The following is a 26,712-nucleotide window of genomic DNA, read 5'->3' as shown; positions in this document are numbered from 1 at the left end:
TACTGCATCAGCAAAATATATATATATTTATATATATTTATATAAATATAAGGAAGAAATCCCCCTCTAAACCCTCTAAAATGTTCCTTAGTGTTTCTCTAGAGCTTATGGGGGTGCATGGGATGTATGTCTTCTTGCTCTTACATACATTTAGAGAACATGTTTTAATCTATTGGCTTCTTGGTGCAGTAATGCAAGATTGACCCACATTGGTGCCAAAGGCTTTGCTCATTAGAAGGAAGATGTAAAATAGTAATCTCCTAAACAGTGAGGCCAGCCTCACTTGAATTCCTCTGCAACCCTCTGGTCTACTACAAAGTTCATAATTGACTTCCAAATCGTGAGACGTTAAAAACAGGAACAGTACAGTAACACGGGGCATTACGCTTGTCAGTGTAAAGCATTCTTCACTAGTTCCTATCACAGTGCAGACCTGACTGCATTAAAATATGCTCAGGAGATTAGTCAGTGTTGTCTGTATTTGGTTATGGGAAAGGCTCTCCTTTTTTCATCCAAAGTGCATAGTGAGAACAAGTCAAAGCATTCCTCTTTTCAGTACGTGTTTGACAGTCTGATCCAGGCATCCTCCTGAGAATGCAATTCTGATGTCTTGCTCTTTTCCAAAATAAAGTCCCACAGTTCAGACATTCATCAGCCAGGTAAACAAACTTTGCCAGCAAATAAAAGTCCAACTATTGTAAAGAAAATGGATAAGACAAAGAGTACATATGAAGACCCAACCACTGTGTTGTTGGGTAATTTATATGGTTGACCTCCAACTTCACTGATGTAAAATCCTATTGGAAATATTAGGGCTGCCATACAGAATAGAATCACTGCAAAGAAAGAAGAGAAAAAAAAACGGTCACTGCTGTGTTAAAGTAAAATTATTTACTTGTTCATAGAGCAGTCCAGAAAAGCAAGCAAAGCATTCTGACCAAACTGAAGAGCTGATTCCAGTACCTAATTTGCTTGAAATGACTGAGGAGGCTTTATCTTGCTTTTAAAACACAGAATCATAGCATAGTTTGGGTTGGAAGGGACTCCCAGAGGTCATCTAGTCCAAACCCCCTATAATGAGCAGGGACATCTTCATCTAGATCAGGTTGCCCATGACTTTTTCATGCTGATTTTTTCAGTCTTCCCTAAGGTAACACATATTGCTGCTTTTTATTTTGTTAGTAAGGGACCCGTGTGCTGTCTTTTTCTTCCCCTTCTTGTCTCCACCACTAAGACACAGAACAAAGTGGGGATGCTATTCCCTGCTTCAGCTTCCCCACAAGTCAAACAGGCAACAGTAAAATCCACTGGCAACCTTAATCACTGGTTCCTGTGCAAGTCAGCAGTTTTGCAGCTGCTTTTGTTTCCAAGGTACATAAAACAGATTCAGGAGCTCGCCTGTCCCCTTTGGCCTTACCAGGACAAAGTTTCTAGTCTTTCCAAACCAGGAAATGATGGGCTGGAGCACCTCCAGTATTTTTAATGTAACTTCACTAATGCTTTTCCTGACTAAACGCACATGCTCCAGTTTATCCAGCTATGGTGTTACCTGCCCATAGTAAAAACTTTAAAGGACTCCATGTTTATCCAAGATGAATAGTTTATCCCATATATCTCAATGCTCAAAGCTTATGATGTGCATAGCACAGGCCTCAGTTTTGAGGACAAAAGCACTCATGTTCCATAGAAGAGACTAGTTTGGGGCATGATCAATCTGAACTCAAAACGTGTCCAAGCAGAACTTGGGCATAAACAAAAAAGGATGGTTTCATGAACCATGGTCTACAACCGGAGCATCAGCTGCTCCTTGCTTTCAGGAAAGGAAAAAACCCAGATGTTCCAGGAGAGGGAGCTCCTGTCTCGCTTTTAATGTAGCAACACCTCAGAATATTTGTTAAAGGGGAAGAAATAGAGCACAAACAAAAACCGTCTGGCAATTGCATAGTTACTACACTCTTGCTCAGTCCTACCTCGCTAGGCCATCTATTAAAACGAAACCAAACAACTGGCAACCAGAGGTTAAACATTAAATAATCTGATAGGTTTTAATCTACACTATTATCGGTCCATGAAATTCGACACTACACAAACTAATCCTTAAAGAATGGTTAAGATACATTTGAAAAAAGGGAAACAACAGCTGGTCTATCTGAGGAGAGGAAGCGTGGGTATGTGCTTCTTGAGCACATCTGTGTAAGCATAGAAGAGCTCCACTCTTGAGTGGTCCAGAAAACAGAGGCTGATGTGTAATTAGTACCACACATGTACAATAAGTAACAATCTGAACAATATTCTGAGGGTAAGTCACATTATCATAACTCAGCACGCTTCCTATTACATCCAGTTAGTCCCTGATAAGCATTCCAGTTATTTACAAAACTTCTGCAACATTTTAACAGTAACACAGGAAATAGCTTCAGGATTCAGAAAACAACCTGCACTTCCAAGATTAAATCTCTGTTATTATATTCAAGAACCACACAGCTGGAGAAGTTCTGATGGATTCATGGATATGGCTGAAGAACAGATCTTTAATCCTCTCTACTAAACCACTGTTCTTCGAGGTGTATTGGACATAGCACACCAGGTCTGCAACCTGCTAGTGGCACTGTGGAGTGTGTGCCCGGTGTCTCCTTGTGTTCTGCCCGGAGGCAGAAGGGTGCAGGCACCTCAACTCTCCATCAGTTCACAGCAGGACCAAAAAATAACTTCTGTGTGTGCAGAATGTTGATGTGCACACACATTTCACACATTCACTACACAAGTAACCAGCCATCTTTTCTCTTCCACTCTGCATCCTCACAGCGCACATGTTCTGCTATAGGGGTGTCCAAGCAATTTTCTTAGTGTGGTCCGAGTTTTTTAGTCTACTGAAATAGCAAATAAAAAATGGATTCATCAAAGTCTCTCTTGGATTAGGAAGCCTGGCAAAGGAATTAGGGCAAAGGTTTGACAAGTCATTAAAAAAAGACTGCATGATAAATTTAATAAGCAGCAGCAAAGGAGAAAATCCAATATAAAAAATTAATAAGGAGAAAATTCAATATATGAACTGGTCAGTTAATTTAGTGTATTTTCTACGAAGGAGGTATGTGAGCTAGAGGATAGGAATTTCTTACACAAGCTGTAGCCCAAATACAACTCTCCGTATCTGGTAGTACTAACTCAGTGAATTTCCAGAAACAATTCCTAGCAACCCATACAACAGAACCTCTTCCTCAAGAGTAGTTGCTTTTGATTTAAAATTCTTCCTTGGGTAGGAAAATTTGCAGAAAAGATACTTAATGACTACAATTTCTACTAACAAAAATATTTAGGTAACAAAACACAATTTCTAGACTGCTTCTGGATGGTGGCTGTCACAAAAAGATCTAGTTCCTGTAATTCTTTAGCTTGAAATAATTTTGAGCATCCAACGACAACTTCAAAAATCCAGGATACAGCATATTAAAAGAAGGAAAAAGCTATGGTCTAGTCTTTAGAGGATTCATCGTAATACCTGCTTGTCTCTTTAGAGATGGGTAACATAGAAAGCAGCACCTGGCACAAATCTTTAGTAACTCAAGCAGCACTTTATCACTGGGGAACACCAGGGATAGACATTTACATGATAGCTGCGGTTAATTAAAAATGTGATTACTCTGCCCCATTTTTACTTGCATTCCAAAACCCAAGGCCATCATACTCATCAACACTGAAATCCTCTGGCAAAACAGTAACAGACTATCTGGTAAGGCAGAAATATTTTTCTGTCCAGCATCCCCTCCCTTGACACATCTCAGAGAAGCATCTCATTCAGTGGTAACAGACACAGAATTAATTCCATTTCTAGTTGTAGCAGATGTTAAGAGACCAAAATCTGTGTATGATGTAAACAGATCTTGGGGGAACTCTGTGAATTCCTGCAACAGCCAAGGAATGAACACGAAGAAGGAATCTAATCTCCATTACATTGTATGAATTTGGTACTAAACAGGACTCAAACATCAGTGCTAGTTTTGATGAAACTATGCCCAAAGTTTACCAATCACACCAGAAAGAATACTGTGATTCTTGAAAAACTCTACAGAAACTGAAGGTAAACTTTCGCATTTGCCTTTAGAAGACTTATGTCACTCACACAATATTACCTGGAAGAAGGAAACATCTCTCCTCTCTACAAAGCTGTTTTGTAGAGAAACCAGAAAGACAAGTTTCTGTGTAGTAAAGTCACCCAGCTGGGGAAGGATGCAAACACTGTGCTAGTAAATACTCTCTCAGATGTTTCCCTTCAGAAGTGTATACGGGAAAGAGAATTGACAGATCAAACCTTTGTCCTTCATGTGTCCCATAGCTAACCAAGACAGACAATACTGCTCTCAGCAGTAATTCATATTTGTAAGTACATGGTTGAAAAAATCTGAAGGCACCCAAGATAACAAGATTACAAGCAGAAATTCCATGAAAAATATGAACTACACATTGCCACGTAAATTCCAGCATGAACTGGGAAAGAGTGACCCTCTTACCAGGCTCTCCTTGCTGCTATCAGAGTTGCAAGGAAAGGACTGAGCAAGAGGATTCCTTTGCCTTTAGATGATTTACTCTAGAACCCTTGCATTCAAAGGGAATGGAGCTGCCAGAGTCCCAGAGCTGCCTTTGGCAGTCCCAGCAGACTTCCCTGCCTGTCTAGGATAGTACATCCTATGTTGTGTTCAGAAAGTTCTGTGGGAAGAATATCAGCTAGCAGCCTGTGCGAAGCTGGTGAGTCTTGAAACTGCTTGCAGAAGAGATGTAATACAACTATGTTTTCCCTACCCCCTTCTACATGTTTTCATCTTATAGCGCTGGCATTCCACAGGAGGGACCTGTTCACGGTATTCCAGATTGACTCCACATGGTTTCCTAATACTGATCTACAAGTAGGTTACTAATTTTTGTGGCCATCTAATGAAAAACAGAAGTCACATCAACTTTTTGAAAAATGAAAAATACAGAACTTTTCCTCCCTTTCATTTTGGGGTTTTTAAGTCTCTCCTCTTACAAGTTAAGCAACAAGCCACAGTATTTCCCATTGTCATTAACTGGAATAAAAAGGTCACAGTTGTATGTGTTGAAGCTGACTACCCAAGATGTTGAATTTTAGAATTTCAGTGATGCAGAGATTGTATCTTAATAGAAGTACAAATAACTGACTTGCAAGAGAAAATATCAGTGTGTTTCATTATTAAACATCATATAACAAAAAGGCAAGTGCTGAAATGAAAGTGTCCTTCTATATTTAGTCTTCCAATAATGCATCTGTTGCAAGCCTAAAGAGATCTATAGAAAAAGAAAACAGCTTTAGAGTACCAGGCTTTTCGGCTGAACTAACCATCACAGTTGTAGAAAACTGAAGATGCAGGGATGTTACAACTGGAGATATTTTAAAATATTACAATATGTAAAGCCCAAAATACAAGCTCTGAATTAAGGAAAAAAACCCTTTGTAAGTATATTGTGATATTAACTGTTGATGTACAGTACTCCAAAACCCCATTTTACTCTAGAGCTTTGACTTCAGCTTACTGTAAACATCTTAATTTTATATGACATTTTCAGTTTAAACCCTCCCTGCATACATTAGACATACATGAAATATGTATATACAAACAAGGGTACTGGAAATCTTGGGATGGAATATTCAGTAATACTCTTGTCTGACATTTTAATCTTTCACCAGAAAATAAACTGAAGTCAATCACAACAGATACACCATTTCAATAGCTCCATTGTCTGCAAGAGCTGCACTGTTACTTTAATATGCTGTGTAGCAAAGTTGTCAGAAGGATGGGTTTGATTGTACAAGTGCCTCGGTGAAGTACTTTTTTTGTAGCTGAGCGCTTTTTTATATTATTCCCTTCCCCAAAACAAGGTTAAATCTCATTCATAGTAGATACCATTAGGTGTCACAGATGCCACAGAATTATTTATGCCTATGGAAACCACAAACTTGCATTTTCTAGTTAGCATTCACACTACCTTTAGTGGTATGTCATAATTCAAGGCAATTTTAAAGCCCTCAGGTTTTGAGTTTTTTCATGCAGTCATCCCCACCATTAAGGCACCGTTTCACAGTTGGGCTAAGCCTGTAACACACACCAAGAAAAGGAAGTTTGAAAGTTATTCCCCTTCCTCACTGTATTTTTCTTTTGCACCGAAGTACCCATAGGATATGTTTCCCTGTGTAGAAGCATAGGGCTGCTAGAGAAGGCTCAGCTATGAGGAGTTGTACTAGTGCACATACAGAGCAGAATCAAGGGAGGCAATAAAACACTGATACTCCTCCTTCCAGTTAGAGCACTGTTGCAGGTCACTTAGGGAAGCAAAAGTCTCAGTGCTGTGAAGCACAGCAGATGCTCTGCAGTGGGCAGTCCTCTTGCATAGCCAGTTAAGATGCAGATACTCTGAATATAACACCTACTGTGAGCATGAACAACTGAACCAGAATCAACCCCAAACAAGGTATTCATGAGACACCTGAAAGAGGGATGGATTTTAGACTTACTGCAGTAAGTCATATCTATCAAACTGCTGCCTCTTCCTTGGGGAGGCAATCTTTAGTCATTCCACTCTGCTAGGAATAAGCCTTAGATATATGGGAGTGGAGAAGAATGAAAGACTATCATATGCACAATTCAGGACTGACCTCCTCTATCCCTGCTCATTTTCTTAGGTCAGTTAATACACTGCCCAAGGAAGGTAAAAGGATCAGGCCTTTCTTTATCTCATCTTGGGCCCACATTCTATTACTCCCTCTCAATCACAGTCACTTAAGATACAAACCCCTTGATTTTTGAAGAATATTATATTTTCCTCAGATGTGGCATTTAAAGAGAAGGAATGGTTTGTATAGTAAGAGCCCTAAGCAGTGCTCCTAAACAACACTATAGTGTTACTGCAGACTCCACCAGTTTATCCTGTATACAGGTCAACTGTGAGGTTGAGGTCACTTACTTCCAGTGAAAGCTATCCAGCGGGCATATTTAGTAGCTTCTCTTCGCCAGTGGGAAGCCACCAGCAAACCACATGTGACAGTTAGTGAAATGATTCCCATAATGATGAAAAATAACGTAGTGACCCACTCAGGAGGCAGCCGTGGAGGAATACAGGTCCTGTCACGTCCATGGATGGTTTGACACTGTCGCACAAGGCCAACTGTGAGAGCACCTGAAAATACATAGCAGAGAGGCAAGTAAACTTTCAAAATCCTCTCTGAGGGGCGCTCAATTGCAAACCAAAGCTCAGAATTCTCCAAAAATGAGGGATTTTTTCTCTGATGAACCTCAGTAAGCCTTTCAAACTCAGGGGATGGGGGGGAGGGCATGCTTTAAGCATCTATTTTCATATTCTTTCATCACAGGCTTGCACAAGTTGAAGCAAGATGGCTGCAAGCTGTATCTGGTTCTTGAGTGGCAGTCAAGGTCTAGTCAAAGGGATAAAGCACTCCTCTTCTATAAAGCCTGCCAATAACAGCTAAAGTGGCAACAGAGTTGTATGGAGGACCACTCCATCATCTGTGCAAGACGAAATACTTTTATCATCTAACAAAACGAGCTGCAGCCCCTAAAATGCCTTTAACTGTCAAATGCCTTTTCCCCTTATCTGTAAATACAGCTTTTCTCCTCAAACTCTTGAAGCAGAAACTGCGCTTGATTCATGCCAAAATTTTAAGAACATTAAAAAAAATCCAAACCCTATTCTTTACAGTAACTCTTTAAGAATCCCTCTATGCAAGAGGCTGGTCAATCCTTTTGACAGCTAACAAGTTACTACACACAAACTGGGATACCTATACAAGAGATCTATCAAAAAGATCCTAGGGAAAGGATGGGGCTGGTACAGGAACCCTAGATTTTTACATAAAATAAAGTATTTTCTATTAAATATAAAAAACTGACTTAAAATCCAATTCAGTGCTTTTTAGACTCATAAAGAAGCTTTTAATAAGCTTTAATAATGATACTATCTTTATGTGGAAAATTTTAACCCAAGATTAACATGCAAAATTAAAATCTATTTCTTTCAGTATCTTGTAAACATTAAGTCCTGTATTTCTTATTTTTTCCCCTTGTTCTGAACAGCTTTCCTAAGTAATCACAATTGTCCTTTATCTAAATCAGGAGCAAAAAAACAACAGTGGATAATACTAGAGTCAACATATTCCTCCACAAGTTATTATAAGTTAATGCTATTTTAGTTGATCTGTTTAAAACCCAAAGAAGGAAACTTAGAAACAATTACAGTAAGACTTGGAAGCTCAGGTATAGCATGTCTTTTGGAGGGAGAAACAACTATCATACTACTTTAACTTTTTTTTTTGGGGGGGGGGAGCATGAAACAAGTAAGCTAAGAGTCAAAAGGGTAACCAAGTCCTTGCACCCATCTCCTAGCACTCGGGAGCCAACTTCTGCAAGTGTTCAGATCCTGTCTGCTTACACCTCAGCAATCAGTAACAGCAGAATTAGTTTCTGAGCTTAGAGTCATTGGGTTAGGAGGCAGAATATTATCTTTTATTAGATGTAGCTCTTCTAATACACTCATAGAGGATGAGAAGAACCAAGAGCAAAACCATCACTGAATCAGTTCTGTTGAAGCGTTCCTGTAACCTGTTTAGACTACAATTTTTTAGCCCTAATCGTATACATCCTTTTAATTACGTATTTACCAACTGAAAGATTCTGAGATTACTTTTCAGATAAAAGTTGAAGTAAAATCCTTTAAAAAAGTGTCAGTTACAAACCCAACAAAATTGTCATTTTCTACTCCAAATATATAGCAATCACACCATTGCTGAGCACCAGGATTACACAAAATTGAGCCAGAATTACACAAGCAATCCTACACAGCTCACATGCCTGTGCAGTACACAGTTTTACATGAACTGCTTCTCAGTTGCTTTTTCATAGCCTGCCATGTTTTCATTTTACATCAGCTCCTGGGGCAGAGGGAAGATGTGCATGGGTCCTTAAAAGTCAAGCTCCTTGAAACACAAGCATTTTGCAGATCCTCATACAAAACACTAAGCAGTTTCCTGTAGTTTAGGGATAATGAGCCTATTCACTGCAGTAACACAGAACAGGAAATTAATCCCAATCACTCTGTAAGAATAGGATTTGATAATTTTACTATACTTGCAGTAGAAGTCAGGGTTTTTTTCTAACCTGCAATTCTAATCTAGAGAATGATTTCATAAAAATGACATCATACACTCAGCAGATGCTTTCTGAGTTCAGACATGCCTCCTGAATTCAGTGGCAATAATTGAGTGCATTTTTAACTTTGGCAAAAGCAACAGTGCTAAGAACCACTGTGCTGGACTCCATTCCACTTTGTATGTTAACTGAAACTGAAGAACAGTTGCTACAGATGAGCATGTATTAGAGACAACAAACTTGTGTTTCAGATGCAATTTGAAGTTTATACTGAAAACATTATCAAGTAATAAGAGCACATTCAACATGTTAGATTCAGAGAGAACCAAAGCTAAGCCCAGCAGTGCCATATTTAGATAAAACAGAAGATAACTCCGTCTTGAACTACTATTTTCCAGTGCAGCTCTTTTGCTGTCAATGTCTACTTCTCCAAAGGCTGATTTTCTAAAACATAACAAATCCCAAGAAACCCACAACTGAAAATGAAAAAGAATAGAACACAAATCTCAGAACTGTGAGTACCACAGTAGCACCCCTTTTGAAGACACAAGGATAGTTGCAAGAAATTACTCAGGGCAGGGTTTCCTAAACATCACTTCTGGTGCCCAGTTGTGTTGTTCCACTCTATTTTAATGAGAGTTTTAAAGCACCAGCAATTAAATTCAATAAATCTGCCATTCTGGAGGAAAAATACTGAACTTTATGGTTAAGCTTTTGCTACACATAGTATTTTCTCTGAACTCTGCTTCATGGATTACAAATTTGAAGTAGTTATTCCACATTCAAGGCTTTGAACCCTGAGTCTGCAGAATCTAGGGAGGCAAATGGAGAGCAAGAGAAGCTCTGTGAACTATTTCTAAAGGTTTCCCAAACGTAACTGGGAGAAAAACATTCATTATGTGGTTGTAAATAAATTTAAAGTTCATATGTAGGCTCACTTTACAGGGATACCTCACTTGTGTATATAAACTGGGCAGAAGAAAATTAAACCTCATAGCTGCTCCCATAGTGACAAATCTCCTGTTGAAGGCAGACTTCAACAGAAGTCTCTGGTGTGGAAACCCAGTATTTATTTGCTACAAAATTCAAAAGAAGAATGGGTTTACATGGCATTTTATTGCCTTGGTCCCATTTCAGAGCAATAAAGCAAACAGTTGCCAGGCAGCTGCCAACAAACTAACTTCTTCCAGAAAATCCTGTTTAACCTTTTCTAGTCATTATCTGTCTAGTCATATCTGTCACCATCCTTGAAAGGAGGGACAGAGATACTAAGCTGAATAGTCTCCTTCTGCCTATATTTAGCAAATAGTCCAACAGTACATCTCAAGCCAGTCACCAAGTTCCACTCTGATCCCTAGGTAAGAGGCTTTTAGTCATTCCTGCAGAACAATTCCAACATAATAGATGGAAATCTAAGCCTGTAACACAGACATAAAGCAAACAGCACAGCTGATGCTAACATATTAGGAAGCTTAAAGATGGATACAGCCTTAAACCACGTGCAGTGAGTAACCACGCCTGCCCATCCTCCACCTCCCAGTGCCCGTACTGCACAGCCACTGGCAGCTATAACAACCTGAGATTCAGGATGCTGCTCCCTTTCTCTTATATGTCTCTCTCTCCATAGCTTCAAGACTGGTATTATGCACATCAGTATAGCTAGTGTGAGAGGTGATTAGGATAGATATTTTAATTACTAAAAACTGGTAATGAGATGAGATTCAGCCTTCATCAAAACAGAGAATGCTGCACTGAACAAATGTCAGTCAAGTGGTCCTTAGTCTTTTCCAGTAGATCTATTTCCCAAAGTACCAGTTCATTTCAAACACATTAAACAACCTTCCAGTAGTGATAGTCTGACTGTAACCAGGACTCCAGTTTATACCAGTGAAAGATTTCATGATCATACCCCAACTCCTCCAGACCACCAGTAATGCTTTTTCTGACACTGCATATTTTCACCTGAATCAGTAACAAAAAAGTCTCTTTAACAAATATTTGGGAGCCTCACCTGTTTAACAATCAAATTTCACAAAACCATTGAGGGAAGACAGGGAACAGCACCAAACCAGAGAAGGGGAAGCCCTTGTATTATCCCTTCATGCTGAAGTGCCGCCACCACCAACCAACCCATGAGTCCCGCGGTGCTGTGTCATCCCTCTCCCGTTTCCGTGGTAACTCCAGAGCCATCAAGGAGGAATCACGCTACAGAGAAACAAAGATTCCTGCAGCCCTTCGCTCTCCCACCTCTCCACCACTTCTGAATTATTAAAAGTGGCCCAGCAATATCACAGCTGGAAAGCAGTAGCATAATGATGGCTGCTCATCTGTTACTTCATTGCTGGAACACACGGGATAAAGCATGGACACAGGAGAGATGCCATTGCCATGAAGAGTTTACCACAGTATAAGAAGCAACTGATGTGGTAAAAGAACGATGTAGTGAATGAGGTGGGGCTCAAACGTTTGAAGGTCACAGAACTCAACAGCTATGCTGTAGCATGAACATACCAAAGCACGAATCTTCAGAACTGCTCTTGTACATACCGCTTGGGGTACCTGCTCCTCCTCTGTCCTCTCATACAGTTCCCACTTGACAATATCTTTACTCTTTCCTCTCATTTTAAAGAAAAATGTTATCCCTTGCATTTAAATGCCCCTGCAATCCTTTATATTCCTTGACAAGAGCTTCCTCACTTTTACCTTCCATATATGAACCACATCCTCAGCAAAATCCTGATTACCAACATTAAATAAATATTACAAGCCAATATGCCTAGTGGGGAGGTTAAAACATCCAACCGCTTGCAGACAGACTGCCTGCCCGCCCTCCCTGTCCTGATGAAATGGTGTGGTTCTGCTAGAAACCCCAGTTGTGACTGCCAGACAATTTCTGCTCAAACATGATCCTTTTCTTTAGTGTACAGTGGACTTCCTAAACCATCTTTACTATGTGAAGAGCACAGTTAACACAGTTGTTGGTGACGTAAATCTTAGAGTATGGCAAAGACACTGATAAGTTTTATGTTTTAGTAATGAGCACAGTACATGGAGCTGTGTTATTTGGGCACACTAAAACATTCATTGCTGCTGGTTAGGTAACAGTCACATCCCACAGAATGACATTCATAAAACAAGGGCAGCTCAGTTAAGCCATTCCCTGTAGCTCTTGTTGGGCCACACACATGGACAGGAGGAAATCAAGTTGTTCTTGTAAAGTTTCTAAGTTCTATGAAATTAATAAACTTGAATGGGAAAAGGTCTAGGTTCATCTAAGAGGAGGAACAGGCTGCAGCTGCCTAGTGCATCGCTGTAGCTTGCCACCCAGTCCAAGTGGAGACTTAAAAGGTTTAAAGAGAACGCAGTCATTTTGTCATGGCAGACCAATTTCCTGTACCAGTGTTAAGGATAACCATCAAGTTTATTTCGGCCACCTTGCCTTTAACATGTCTGCTGCTCCTTGCCTGCAACCAAGCCTCTCTGACAGAAGACCGCTTTCAAAGTCAGCGAAGCATAGCCGAGGAAGTCCTGACAGGAATAAACAACAGAGCATGGTAAGAATAGTTCCAATGCAACTGCCCTAACAGCAAACAAGGAGGAGGTATTTCTACAAAGAAAATTTTTCAAAGTCATCCAAGGAAGTTGGCAGTTTAAGTAGGATGTTTTCCAGTCCCACATATGGAATTTATTTTCCTACAGTGGGCACTTTACATGATATTACTATACAAAGAGGGAGGACAGAATGACTTCTTTAGGTTTACTTATATGTATTTTGTTTTGGGGAAAATTTCTATTAATTCTATATTCTAAGTATTGGCTCCTTAGAAACAGAGTACTCTCCCTTCAGCCTTTCCCAAAATCCAGGGAACTGACACTGCTGATCCTTCCCTGCCATAACCTAGGAGGTACTTCAGGCTACATATACTTCATTCTACTTATTCCAGTGTAAAACTCCGTCGGACATCAGGCCCTATACCCTCTCTTATGAGGAAATGAGTTCTGCTTAGACTAAGCAGTGCAGAAGGTTACTGAAAAAGCTATGCCTTTGCAGGATATGCACCACCTCTGGCGTGAAGAGGAAAAAGACACATTGTAAATCTGGGGAGAAAAAAGGAGGATTAATAACGCTGGGGAAGACCTCTTGATTCCAAAAGGCATGGTCCATGTTGTAATAGTTAAAATCATAAGGTCTCTTGTACATAAGGTCCCACTGAATGATGCCAACTGGCACAGCTCATAGAATTTTAAATGGAAAAGTCATTTGTCCTCATCTAAATTTTCAGCCATTCACCCATTAAAGCAATTTAAAAATGTTTATAACCTCAAATTAAGTCATCTCAGACCATTTTGTAAGATAGTATATACACATAAACTGCAGCTAAGAAACTAAGCAAGCTGAACACCCCTTCTTCCACTTTCTTGCGTAGGTCATTGCTGGAGAACAATATAAAACTGGCTTATACCTAAATAACTATAAAGGGTATATAAATGGATCAAAACATAAGAGGATCAACTGTCAGTTTCCAATGAAGTATGAGAATGCCGTATCTGCTACTGTTCTTGCATAAATAATTACTTCTTTTGTGAGGGATGGGGGTAGTTTGAATAGATGCTCTTTAGTACTTATGCCACTAAAATAACTTCGAGGTTACCATGCAAGTACAGCATTCAGGATGTGGCATGACAGATTGATTCTTTTACTGCAGATGTTCCAGTATGTTGTTCAGTTAGTAGATTAAAAGGCAACCAAGTTCAGACTTACTAAAATAAGATTTATGAACGTTAAAGGATGATCTAGAGAAAGGCTTAAAAGAATAACAGAGGATTAACTGCAAAGGCACAGAACATAGAGGAGTTCAAAACAAAAGGATTATAAATTATCTTTCCTATCCTTTGTATGCCAGATCTTATGGTTTTGGCATTCACTCTGATTTGTCTCTCAAATAATCTAATAGGTATTGTAACCCTGACAGAAAAGCTTTGGGAGTTTCTCACTCTGAAGCAGACCAGATGCAAGATAATTCGTATGTCTGCTGGATATTTAATGGTACAAAACAAACACTTAAAAGTATTCATAAAATGTTAAAAGGTCAGTTTTAATAAAGACTTAGATTTACTTGCAAAGTCCTCGCTATATCTGCAGTGTGTCTTTTAAGAGCCATTCAAGTCAATACTGCAAGATGGAGCATGTTATTATATAAGCTATTTCTCTTCTACTCCATTTATCTCCTTCTCTGAAATCAGAAAGCTCTCTCCCTTTCAAACGAACTCTGAAATGCACCATCCTTCTTGCTCTAGAGATATAAAGCGCGTTTCTCTGTTTCAGGAACTAACCATCTTTCTTAAAGATACTCATATTGGCAACAATAGGTGAGGTAATATCCCTAAGCTTAAAGCCAGTTTATGCTAACTATGAGGAACCTACCAATAGAATGTTATTTAGCAATCTAATCTGCAGAGAATTTAATTTATTAGGTACCATTTTTTGCATTCTTTAAAACTCCAAAGCTTACTGGCTTTTAAACAGAAGAATTCTCATTCTGAAAGCTTAAACTCACTGTTAAAAGAGTTGTGGTATATGAACAGAAAGAGCCTGCCTTTCCCCATCTGGTGCCTGAGTTGTCTCAAAAGTTTTCAATTCAGTGTTTGCATCATGCCTAATTCAAACCAAATCCCCCTCCACAAAAACCACAAATTTCTCCTTCCCTCCTCCCACCCCCAAAGAGGAAAAATATAAAAGTCAGGGGCCATCTACTGGGAAAGATCCTTATGATTTACATGTATTAGAAGAGTTTATTACTACAGATGACAGTCATTATGATATACAAGTATTAAGCTGCTTAAATTGCAGGCATTTGGACCAGTAAAAAACAAGTTTATTTCTGAATTCCAACACGCAAGTTCCAATGCCGTGCTGCTTTTGTGCTGGGGTGCGGCTTTTGAATGCTTGGGGTTTGTTTTGCCCTTTTTTAAAACTATTTTTAGAAGAGCTGAACTGCCACACACTGAAAGATCTCTCCTCAGGCATCACCACAAAACAGCTCTCCTGAGGCCATAACAAAGGCTCTGCGTGTTTTCATGCATCACAGCCAAGAAATCTGCCTATGCTAAAGGTATTCTTTCCTACTTCAGAAACAGCATTAATTAAATGTTGGTACACAGGATCTCTAATAAGTTGCATCCTTCTGACTGGCTGTTTTCTGACACTGTAAGCACTTTCACAACAGGACAGTGTTGTCAGTGACTGATATCTTTGCAGTTTCTAAAGTGGCAAGAGCCTGGGGAGAAAAAATAAAAAAGAGAACTTAAAAAAAGCCAAAACAAAACTTGATGTTTTATTTAGCTAAAAATAAAAGAAAATTAAAAAACAAAAAAACCCCAAACACCAAAAAAAACCACAAAACCCAAAACATCCACAGTTATTTCCATTTTCCCGCAACCAAAATAAAGTTCTTCAAAGCTGACAAATTTCACTGCCTAAAAAGCTGAAAGATCAAAGGCAGTGTCAATATTTAAAAGTGAGTTTTCTAGTCAGCTACACCACTTTCATACCATATGTTCAACTGAACGCTAGAAGCTATGACACCTACAGCTGTTCTGCCATTTAACATCTGATGAGCTTGTGTTCTTTTTAACAGAGCTATATTTGGCTTCAGACAGAACTGTAAAATGAAACCTCTCCATCCAGTACACCACACAACCCTACCCCAACCTTCTCAGAAATTGTCTGCTGATCACAGTTCTATGGTTGATGCGCAGGCTCTTCAAGGCTGGCCAACCACCTACAGGAGCCAGTGATGTGAGGTGGCCAGACTGGGTCAGTAATGGCAGCACCAGAGTTTGCCACATGGTACTAACCCAGCACAACCAGAAAAACACAGAAATTATGGATCCTCGTGGTTTAGAGGATCACCTTACACATGGGTGTCTTATAAGGTGGTCTGTTCACAGTCTGGCAACAAGTGGACTTCAGAGCTCTCCATGTTTAACTCCTGCACCATTTCACCAAGCCAGTTCAGTTTCAAACTTAAGATGTCCAAGCAGGTCAGGACAGATACACCAAACCCCCAAATCACACCAAGTACAATATCCTATATTCACAGAGACAAAAATAGGTGTCAGCATTTCCTCTGGCCTAGCAACAAAGGTAGGGAGAAAATTCAGGTTCTGGTCCTGCCCTCAAGATTGTACATTTTATCAAATGAAATTCAGCAGGAATAAGGATCATCTTCCTCTGTCATAACTGTTGCAGCTTTGCGCTGATCTCAGCTTGCATCAGACATGCTCCAAGGACACCCACTGATCTGGCTCCTCCATGGCCTTATGAATCACCCAGTGGTGTGAGGTGAAAAAAGAAGTGTTTAAATGCCTTTGGGCATTCATACGGTTAGAAACAGACTTGCACATTTTGGTTGTCTGGTCTGCAAACACTCAGCTAAATGCACCTTATGAGCACATAATGCTTTCTTAAAGCTGAGCCTAACTTTATCCTGGTCCACTGCTAAGAGAAAATTTTAGGCCTACACTGCCAGAAGGTATGACAGACCTTCCTTAAGGGCATCCTTAAAATGCTCAAAAAGCAAATAAAATGTAGTAACAATTTGGTGGCAATTTCTTTAATCACATAACTGACGGCAGGATTGTATTTATAGCAATGAAGCCACGAGAGGGGAAGTTTCCAGGTAGAAGTAATACCTTTTATTAGAACCACTGGAATAGGTGGAAAATGAAGCACATTTCTGATCTTGCAGGCCCTTCTTTGGACACACAGGCTTCCCCAGGCCTACTAATAGGATATAAAAGATACTATCTCTACTAGACTTCCTTTATTCTATAAAGTACCTTTGTCAATTGAAGAATGGCACCTAAAATGTCCCAAGATGTATTTCATTGCAACAAGAGTAACATTTCAAGTAGAATAAAACCTAGCCTTAGTTTTTATTCCTAAAGGCACTTTGTGACTGTTGCCCAATCTGTGTGTGACATGCTTCTAACCAGAAATACAGGTTAAACTGCACTTTAAATTGGAATTAGGTACAGAGCCAACAAAGAATTTATTCTGTAGGAGTAATGCTTTAAGCGCTGAAAGACCAACTGACATACAACTTAACTAACATACAATGTGTCCTCCGGGACAGCCAGCACATTTCAGCTCCCCCCTGCCGGTACAAAAGGTAGCTTAAACTTTTCAGGCAAACTGGAAAAAAACCCTAACTACCTTCTGCAGTAATAATTCTAAAATGTAGGCATTTGCCTGCTATTCCCATCACAACAAGAACATTAAAACCAAAGAAGAATGAGAAGGCAGGGAGCATATTCAGGATTTATTTTCTTGTAGGGCAAGTCCTTGTTTTAGAAGCATCCATAATTTAAGCTTGAATTATTTAGGCAATTAACAGGTGCTGTCTGTGTGCTGATAACACTTTCTGCCTTATCACAAATCAACATCTACAAAAATAGACTGTAAGAGTCTGAAGACTTCTTTTTTTTTTCCCCTAGAATAAAAGAAGACAGACCACTCCTGAACAGTTAAATGGGCACTTTACTGAAATAAAATACAACTTTATCTTAACAGCAGGGGTCAGTCCTTTCTGAACAAGTGGGACTATTCTTAAAAAGCAATCAGATGTCATACAGTGCTCCAAAGAGCATATCTGTTAACATACACAGTTGTTATACTCACATTGTGAAACAAGAGGCTCTCTAATTTTAGATTCAATATAAACATCCAAGAAATGCTCTGTCTTTATAACCGGCTGCATCTTACTGAACATACTCTTATAGAGAGCATTTACTTCAGATTATATTGGGTGTAAGTCAACAGACTCCCGATTGTAAAACAGCAACTACTACTTCTCACCTTCACCATTTTTCATGTATTAAGCTTCAGGGTGCTTTTGTACTTACCAAGTGACCCAGTAATATTCCACTGAAAGAATTTATGAGACCACACTGGAAATTCTTGGCCATTCAGTCTTTTCAGTTTTCCTGTACAATCTTATTGCATAGTTTTTTAATTGAATTAAGTGTGGGTTTAAAAAAAAGCACAAAGTGAAACGTGTTTCTTCCCACATGAGTTTCTACAATGGAGAGCTACATCATTAATGCATGAATTTAGGTGCATGATTAGTTTCAGAGCGGAATTCAACCTGAGGAGAAAAACAATTATTTCTTCACCCTTTTAACTTCTCTTCCCCCACAGCACGCAATGCTCACAATGCTCCTCGCATCAACAGACACTGAAGATGCAATGCATTTTCTCCTCTACAAGAAAAGATACCAGAATATTCCACTGTGGTAGTTCTGGAGCTGATACTTCCCCTGACTGTGGGAATACTGCTGGTCATTGTCAATGCTCAAGAAAAGAGATCTCTTAATGTTGCAGTTAATAATATTACTATTTTGTACAGAAAAGACTGAACATTAGAGCAAATTTTCAACTCAAACCAGTCACCTTCTATACAAATTCAGCCCTTAGGAAACTTGAGGTCCATGAAAACCTTGTCTTCAAGGTCAATTGTCTTCACTTTGCTTTGTTATAAAGACATTATGCGTGAAGCTCATACTGATGAAGTTACAAATAGAACTGTTCCCTCTTACTTGTACATTTGCCCTGCCTATCACAGAAGTCAGGATCCATCTCATTTCAGATGCATACAAAGATTTTATTGCAGAAAGCAAGCAGTTTCACCAAAACATCCTAATAACATTAGCATGTATGGCATGAATTTGAGAAGTGCAGAAAGAATCTAGATTCAAAGCAGCTCTTTTGAAGTATTCACAGCAAAGCAGTTCCAAGTCAAACAATTCTCTCTTATTCTGATCATATACCTATTCCTTAAAATATAACTAAATTACACTGCTGCAAATAACTGGAAGCAGTCACAGCAAGAGAAGCAGAAATAAGGCAACAACAGCTTAGGCAATGATTGGCAAGCAAGAGAACAGGAAATCCAGTAAGAACTGCAACACTATAAACTTGGACGTCAGCTCAGTGATGAGCACTACAAAAGTAAACTACTTGACTTTACTGCCTAAGAACACTGTTACCTGATTACTAAATTCTTGGATGTGCCAAGCTCAGAGACACGTCAGCCCTACTAACGCAGTGTCCAAACAACTGCACAAAGAATTGCTCAAGGTAAAGTTAAAGACTTAATGTGAACTGTCCTTCAACTGGACAAATACTTAAACATCTAAGTGTGTAATTACTATACCTTGAGAGTCTGTCATCCTTAATAATCCCAAAGTGTTCTGTAATTTATGGCACAGAACTCAGCTACCATGAAGCTCCTGGGTAGCAGACAACTGTTGCTTATCACACTACATTGTGTGGATAGGAAATGCCGGCTTCTGATACTGTAGTAAATCCCCGAGAGGCTTTTGATGCCTTCACAAGGGAGCATTATAGTTCATACCAAGGACCCAGACATAATAGACTATGTTTTGCTCAAAGAGAAGAACTAGTATGTACCCTGAGGAACTCTGAACCTTTAACTCTTAGCAGCTAGTGTTTCATACTGGATTAGTTCATCCCACAGAAAAACCACCACAATCAGGCGCTGTTTCCCAAGGTACCAGAGAGACAAAACTCTTATAGTCTAACTCTATTTGCAAAATTAAAATAAATAAATAGATAAAAACAAACAAAAAATAGACCACAGGTTAATACATCAAACAGGTACTCAAATATAATAGGAATAAAGCAAGAGCTCCAGCCTGAGAAAGGATACAACTTATGACTAATAATTCCATATAGACTCCTGTGGAATTAGGCCAATATAAGTACTTTGCCAGTCAAATGCTCTAGCTTGTTTCCCCTCTCCTTAAAATAGACACGTACCCTGCACAGATCCTCTTCTTGGCCATATCTCCAGTTTTTCAGATCTGTGTGTATCTCCATCAGTCAGAAGCTTGGGGAAGAAAAATGAGATTGAGCAAAGCAGCTGGAGCACACATAAGGGGATGGCTGCAGAATTACCATAGAATTTTTTCCTGCATATAGCCCCCAATAAAAAAAAAGACCTTGTCTATCCCTAAATTTTTGGGCACTGTGAATTACAGTAAGAACTTACAATTATGTAATAAGAAATGGATTTTTAAATTTATAATTGTATAAACTATAAATTTATAATAATTTATAATTCCCCCAAATTACTTTGTACAAGAAATAAAACCAGCCTCCATATTGTATTTGTTCCACCACACTACAAATGTAATTTTGTATTAGATTTTAAAATCAATAGCAGCATTTAACCTGGGCAGGCTCAAATAACCAGGCCAACACAGCCCTCTTTCATAAGCTTCTTCCTACACTTAAAATAGTTCCTTATGTTTAAATGTTGAGTGGTTGAGCTAGCACAAAATTAATTCATGACAATGCCTTTACTATTGATTGTTCTTGTGCCTTAAGGCCTGATCAACAACAGAACCCAAGCACAATTCAAACACTTTGTCAGATTTTATGCCCATGTAAAAGACATCTACAGTCACAAGGTGGAATGGAAATATTAAAAGACTGCACTGACACTCCCAGTCCAGGCACACCTATGACAGACTGCTGTCATTAGAGTATTCAGGTTATATGGGGTTTAGCTTTTTTGTCAGTCTTTACTAGTTCTTTCCTGGGTTTTGCACTGCTGTTTTTGAGGCACTGGCAACATCTCTGAAACACAAAAACACACATACTGTTAGCAGGTTCTGCACCTTACAACAGGTCCTAATCCCCTCATGGTCCAGATCAGCAATGTATCACAAAGGACCACTTTTCCCTCCTTGTTTACACACCTGTAGGCATCTACCACAAGGAAGGTATTCTCCTAAAAATTATGTTTCAGAACCTAATTTTATCACTCCCATGTTCAGTGTTAAACATTATCTATTTTGCTGGACTAAAGATTGCTCTATACCATGATTTCTCCAAAGAGGAGCACTGTACAGCAAGAGTTTCTCAGCACAAGCCCTAAAGGGAAGAAGTGGCAATATGCCATACTAATTTTTACATATGACTACTTTTTGAGTAGACGACTGCATTTAGAACAATAATGCTATCTGGAACTCAGGCTTACACTCTCTTTTAAGGTGTTGATGGTTTATTTATTCTATTCTATCTATTCTACTTAGAAATACTGGTTCATTCCAGTACCTTCATGTGGTATAGGTTTATTCCCTGCATAGTCAGTGCTCCAAGTACAGAAAAATGTTTCTGCGGCAATATGGTCTCAAGCTCAGCAGGAGCCACCAATCATTGCTTGGTTCTATCACCTTATGATACTTCATTAAGCTGATGCCATCAAAGCTACCACTCCTGTTGGAGCCATGGAGCAAAATTCCTCAGGAAGAACTATCACACACAGAGGAATAGCACTGAACAACAGTAATTTGTCACTCAGTACTAGGCAACTTATTTCACAGGAGCTGGGAGTTAACTGCTTCAGGAGGGATGGCTTGCTGGGTATAGCTTCCTCTTCTGTAAGACTATAAATAACACAGAATCTGGAATCACACTTCACAAACATAAAATGCAACTGAGTATGCAAAATGAAGAACTACACATAATACTTTGGAAGGTATGTGGAAAGGCAGCATTTGTTAAAAAGAAAAGACAATTTAAAATGAATGGCATATCGTAGATTCACAATTTACTATCATACAGTTGCTTCATGGCGTGGAACAGAAGGCAGTTTAAATTAAGAGTATAATTCCTGACATAAGTGACCTTGATGCTTATGCCACAGATAAGAGATGAAATTGGAAGCTTTGATGAACACTAGTATCGCCCAAGTCAGCACTGTGTGCAGACTCTGAGTGGCCTCGCTATAACATTATACCATGTGTCCCGTTTTGGTGCATGTATCAGCATAAGCGGATGTGATAAATACTTGCTTTAGAAATTACCCATCAGGGTTTAGCAGCCTTAAATCCTGACATCCATATTAGCTTAATGACTGCTATAAAAAAGGTACAGGTTGTTCTGTAAATTGGAATCAAATGAACAATCATGCTACATAGGAAGGGATGACTAAGTCATATAAACAAAGTGAAAGCTTCACTTTCTGAGGGGGGATTTTATTTGACTAAATTATCCTCTTGAATTATTTGACCTATCCTAAAAGCATTTCAAACTGTCAATCCCCCTACATGTACAGCTTTTAACATGTCTAATTTCAACTGTGCTTACTGCTCACACCCTTTTCCCTACAAAAGGGCTGGGAGCTGAAGCTAAAGCAACTTCTATTCCCCCTCCTCCCATATTGAAGACAAAATATCAAAATCATTAAAGACCCTCCCACACAAAAAAGGAACATATGGAGACAAAACTATCAGCTTTTAAAGTTCATCACAAAATAAGCTTAGAGATACAGGAGCAAAATTCACTACTACTGAAATCAGTGGGAGCCTAGGCACTGGCTTAAATTAAAGGCAACTCTGTCCTTATTTCTCACATCAAATATCAGTTTGACAAGGAAAGGATGTCAGTGCAAGAATGCTGAGAAGCCTCTGGTTTCCAGACTGGAGTTATCGCCTTCTGTACCTGCACAACACAAATAATGAAACCTCACTGACAACTCTCTGAAAGAAAAAATCAATTTAATTTTCATCTTTCCTTTATCATCTTAAAGATGTATCAAATACCTGAAGCCAAATTAATGAGTAATTCTTACAAAACTGCATAAAGAAAAAGCACCCAATAGAGACTTGGACCCATGTCCACAGATGTGTAGTTCCTCTGGCCTAAAGAAAGATAAGCATCTGAAACCTTCAGTGATCTCAGCTGTAATCTTTTGCTCATAATTACAGTGCTGGAGAGGAATTTTTAAAGCCAACATTTTTCAAACTGTAAAACTTATCTTTAAGAGTAAGCTTTCAGAGACTGATCAGCCCTTCCCCTGTATCAACTTCCCCAGAACATAAGCTCCTTAAAAAAAAATAAATTGAAAACAATCTAGATTTTTCAGAAAAGCATTAAAGCCACTGATTTATTTTGCTACCCAATTTAGCAGAAAATCATCATTATCTCTGGAGTAAGATGTACATATTGTTTAGCATTCAAATCAGAACAGCTTGCTTTCTTTCCTTGAAGCCCAGGTTCCCAACCTTAATAGCTGTAAACAGCTCTGAATGAACCAGTGCAGTGCTGCCTTCCCAGGTTTGCCAAGACCTCTGCTCTATGCAGTTCTCAAACAGCTGCAGTACTGAGATGACCAAGGTGTTCCATGCTGTCTTTCAGAACCCTAAGGACAGCAACCAACAAGAGAAACTCCCCTTTTCTCTTTTATATTAGGCTGATTTGTGGAAGGAGAATCTAGAATAATCCCCATAGGAGATGAACTTAAGAACCCAGAGGTAAAACAAAGAAACATTTTCTTTCACCAAATAGTTTCTTTTGCCAGCTGAAAGCAGGATGCTTCAAAAAGCCCTGTACTTCTTAGTGGCAGATATGGATGTTGGATGGCTTGAATGTGGTCCAAGCATATTAGCCTGCTGAGAGCACTTGAATCTCTCTAGCAGCTGGGACAGGGCTCACCATCAGGGCTGTGTCCTCCTGTGCCATACTTCTCTACAGCAGTCTCTGGGTAATGAATGGCACTCATAAAAGTATTTATCTCATAATTCAATACTACAGTGTTTGCCACAGGAAGTCCTTGACTCAATGGGCATCCTCACACTTCCTTTCTTTACAATTTGGGCAAAAGGCTCAATTTAGGTCTAAGTACTATAAATATACATTTATATTGCTTTCAACCAGACATCTTAGAGTGCATCAAATCTCACACCAATAAAAATCTCCAAGAGAGTCACTAAGGAAGGATGACAGCTAGTTCTCCTTTACAATTCTACCAAGTCAACAATTCGTTTGGCTTCAAAATATAGCAAAGAAAAACACTTAGGTCTGTCAAAACATTATTTGACTAGTGAAGTCCTTCAGAAACATCACAGATTTCATGTTTGCCAGCCTAATTAAAACTGTTATGTGCACCCCTAAAAGGAGTACAGGTCCAAAACGGCAGATTAATTTTAAGTAATTATCCATCAAGTAACTAAGAATTTATGGTTTCCAGGTATAATATTTCAGAAAATGAGTTTTGCATTATAAAGAGATACTAAACTTTTTTCTTTAATGAAGGATATAATGGGCTCTGCTTACCTCCCAAAAGACCTCTTCCCCCCCCCCCAGCACCTTCATCAGAATAGTTTTTGTTCTTTCCTCTCAACACAGGCAGAAAGAATCCAGCATTTTACAGACTGCACAAACCTTACAGGATCTGTTAACACGAGGCAGGACTTAATAAAGTCATACTTAAATATTTAAAATGAAGATTGTTTTACTTGACTTCAAGCCCCTAAAGAAAAACTCACTACTGCAGTACTTCTACTAGGTGGAATTGTAAGAGGAAAGATCCAACTGTTTTATATAGCCATAGGCAAGAAGAGCACCATAATTAGCTATAGGAGGAATGCTAAAGTCATCTTGAGTTCCTGAATGCTGCACTTTGGGAAGGAAAGGGACTCCTTTCTCTCCTCTGGACCACATATGAAAGGCCAAGTTGCAGCCTAGGTAACAAGAAGCAATTCAAACAACCATAAGGATAACCTGGTCAGAGGGAATCAATCAACCCCTAACAGTCATCAGTCCCTAACAGCCGACATTTCCAGTAATCTACTTCATCACAATAAAGGAAATATTACTCCATTTGAACCAGTCTGATCCTCTTACACGCCTGAATATTAGGCATGGAAGATGCAAGACAAAACAAAGAAAATTCTTCAAACCCTCTGCAAGAATGTATCACAGAAGCCTTTACCCCAAGAGCACTTTTCTCTATTCTATACCTGTGGTTTGCTTGGAAATTGTCAGTTTGGGAAAAGATGATTAACATAGTTTCATCTGTTCATAGTAAGGATGGCTTTTTTTCCTGACATAGAGATTTGGGTTTCTCTCTGGGACATGTGATGAAAGAGCAGCCCTCCTCCTATTCTCTCTCCCTGCTCCACTGATCAGAACATGCGGGTCCTTATCAACAGGCTGAAATAAGTTGTCATGCAAACAATTACATCATTAGTAAAAAGACAAACACACAAATCCTTGTTCTCTAAAAGAAAGCAATGTCACATTCTAAAATAAAAAACACATGGGATCTAGGCTTAAACGCTGATAACAATCAGCATGCAGGAAATATTCTGGGGGGAACTGAAAAAAAGAAAGACGAAGGAAAGCAATATCTTCCCTGCAACAAAGGAAGCATCAGTATAGTTCGAAAGAATCAAAACCTGCCACAAATGTCCAGACACTGATCCGCATTCCCTGTCCAAGGTGACTGAACCTCCGAGGCGCAGGCAGGGATGCTGCCCTGGACCTCCGGCAGTACAGACAGGGGAGAGGCTTCAGGGGCATGTGCAGGACCCCTTGGGAGACACGGCTCTGGGACCAGCAGCCGGGAGGCAGCCGGGGGCACCGGTGGCTCTGACCGGGCAGCAGGGTCCCACCAGCTCTGACCCAGAGCCTCGCCCATGGCCACATCGGGGGAAGCTCGCCCTAAGGACGGAGCCAGGAGCCCCCTCGCAGCTCCAGCCCCACAGGGCCCTCCCCGGCCACCTGCCCACCCCACCCCCAACCCCGCTCACCCGCAGACTCGCCGGTGTTGATCCAGTCCGGGTTCGCCAGGCTGGCGATGGCGAAGATGTCGGCGGCCAGGAAGAGGCATCCTGAGATGATGGTCAATTTGTCCATCTCCTCCGGCTCCGGCTTCAGCTGCTCCCGGCTCCGGCCTCCGCCCGGCTCCCACAATGGGCCCGGGCCGGGGGCGCCTCACAGCCACGGCTCCATGAGCCCCGCGCTCCCCTCGGCAGCAGCGCCACAGACAGGGCCCCCGGACGGAGCCGGAAGCGAACCCGCCGGGCGGGGGGGGGGGGGGGGGTACGGCAAATACCCCGGAAGAGAAACCCGCTGTCCCCGGCGTTCTCCCCCTGGCGGGGCGGAGCTTCCCGCGGAGGGCGGTGCCTCCACGGCAGCGGGGCGGGGGAACGCCAGACACGGCGGCGGGATTACCCAGGGCCCGGCGAGCGGCGGGGCGGAGCTTGCCTGAGGGGGCGGGGCTTGCCACCGGTGGGCGGGGCGTGGGACGGGAGTGGCCCTATGGGGGCGGGCAGGTGGCCTTGCGCGAAGGTGGGCGCGGCCATGTGGAGGGGCGGGACATGATGCCGCCTCGAGGTCTGTAGGGGGCGCTGCCGCCGGGCGCTGTGCGCGGGGCTGTAGGAGGAGGGCCGGGGCCGGGAGGCGAGGCCACCGCCTCAGGGCGGGTCTGCTGTGAGGGCGGCCGGTGTCCGGGGCCTCGGTGCCTCATTTTGTCACATCTGGTCCCAGCAGTTGTCCCGCATCCCGGTCTCCAAAGGTGTTTTTCAACTGAGGACCACGGGCATCCCTCCTTTATACCTGCACCTGCTCGGACACCTCAGTGCACTCCGGGAGGGCTTGCCCTCCCCCAAGGGAAATCGAGAATGGGCAACTTGGTGGGCACTGCATAGAGGGTTGAGGAAC

At 40.6% G+C, this 26,712-nt stretch overlaps 1 protein-coding gene across 2 annotated transcripts; it reads right to left on the bottom strand.

Annotated features, from left to right (window-relative positions):
• On the bottom strand, positions 1-26,075 carry MOSMO (modulator of smoothened). Of its 2 annotated transcripts, none has more exons than XM_061474179.1 (3): positions 25,800-26,075; positions 6,976-7,188; positions 1-836 (listed from the first exon to the last, which is right to left on the bottom strand). In XM_061474179.1, exons 1-3 carry the CDS (start codon positions 25,903-25,905, stop codon positions 652-654), a joined length of 504 nt encoding a protein of 167 aa, XP_061330163.1. In that variant the 5' UTR covers positions 25,906-26,075; the 3' UTR covers positions 1-651. The 2 variants fall into 2 exon arrangements, with proteins under 2 accessions (XP_061330163.1, XP_061330164.1); XM_061474180.1 differs by lacking the exon at positions 1-836 and adding an exon at positions 3,218-6,107.
• Positions 26,076-26,712: the final 637 nt, after the last annotated feature.

This window comes from Pezoporus flaviventris, unplaced genomic scaffold (genome assembly GCF_033815535.1).
Source record: "Pezoporus flaviventris isolate CSIRO_AGI_PZ_B2104156 unplaced genomic scaffold, CSIRO_AGI_Pfla_v1 ptg000078l, whole genome shotgun sequence".
NCBI lineage: Eukaryota > Metazoa > Chordata > Aves > Psittaciformes > Psittacidae > Pezoporus > Pezoporus flaviventris.
This window is presented reverse-complemented; position numbering and strand designations above follow the sequence as displayed.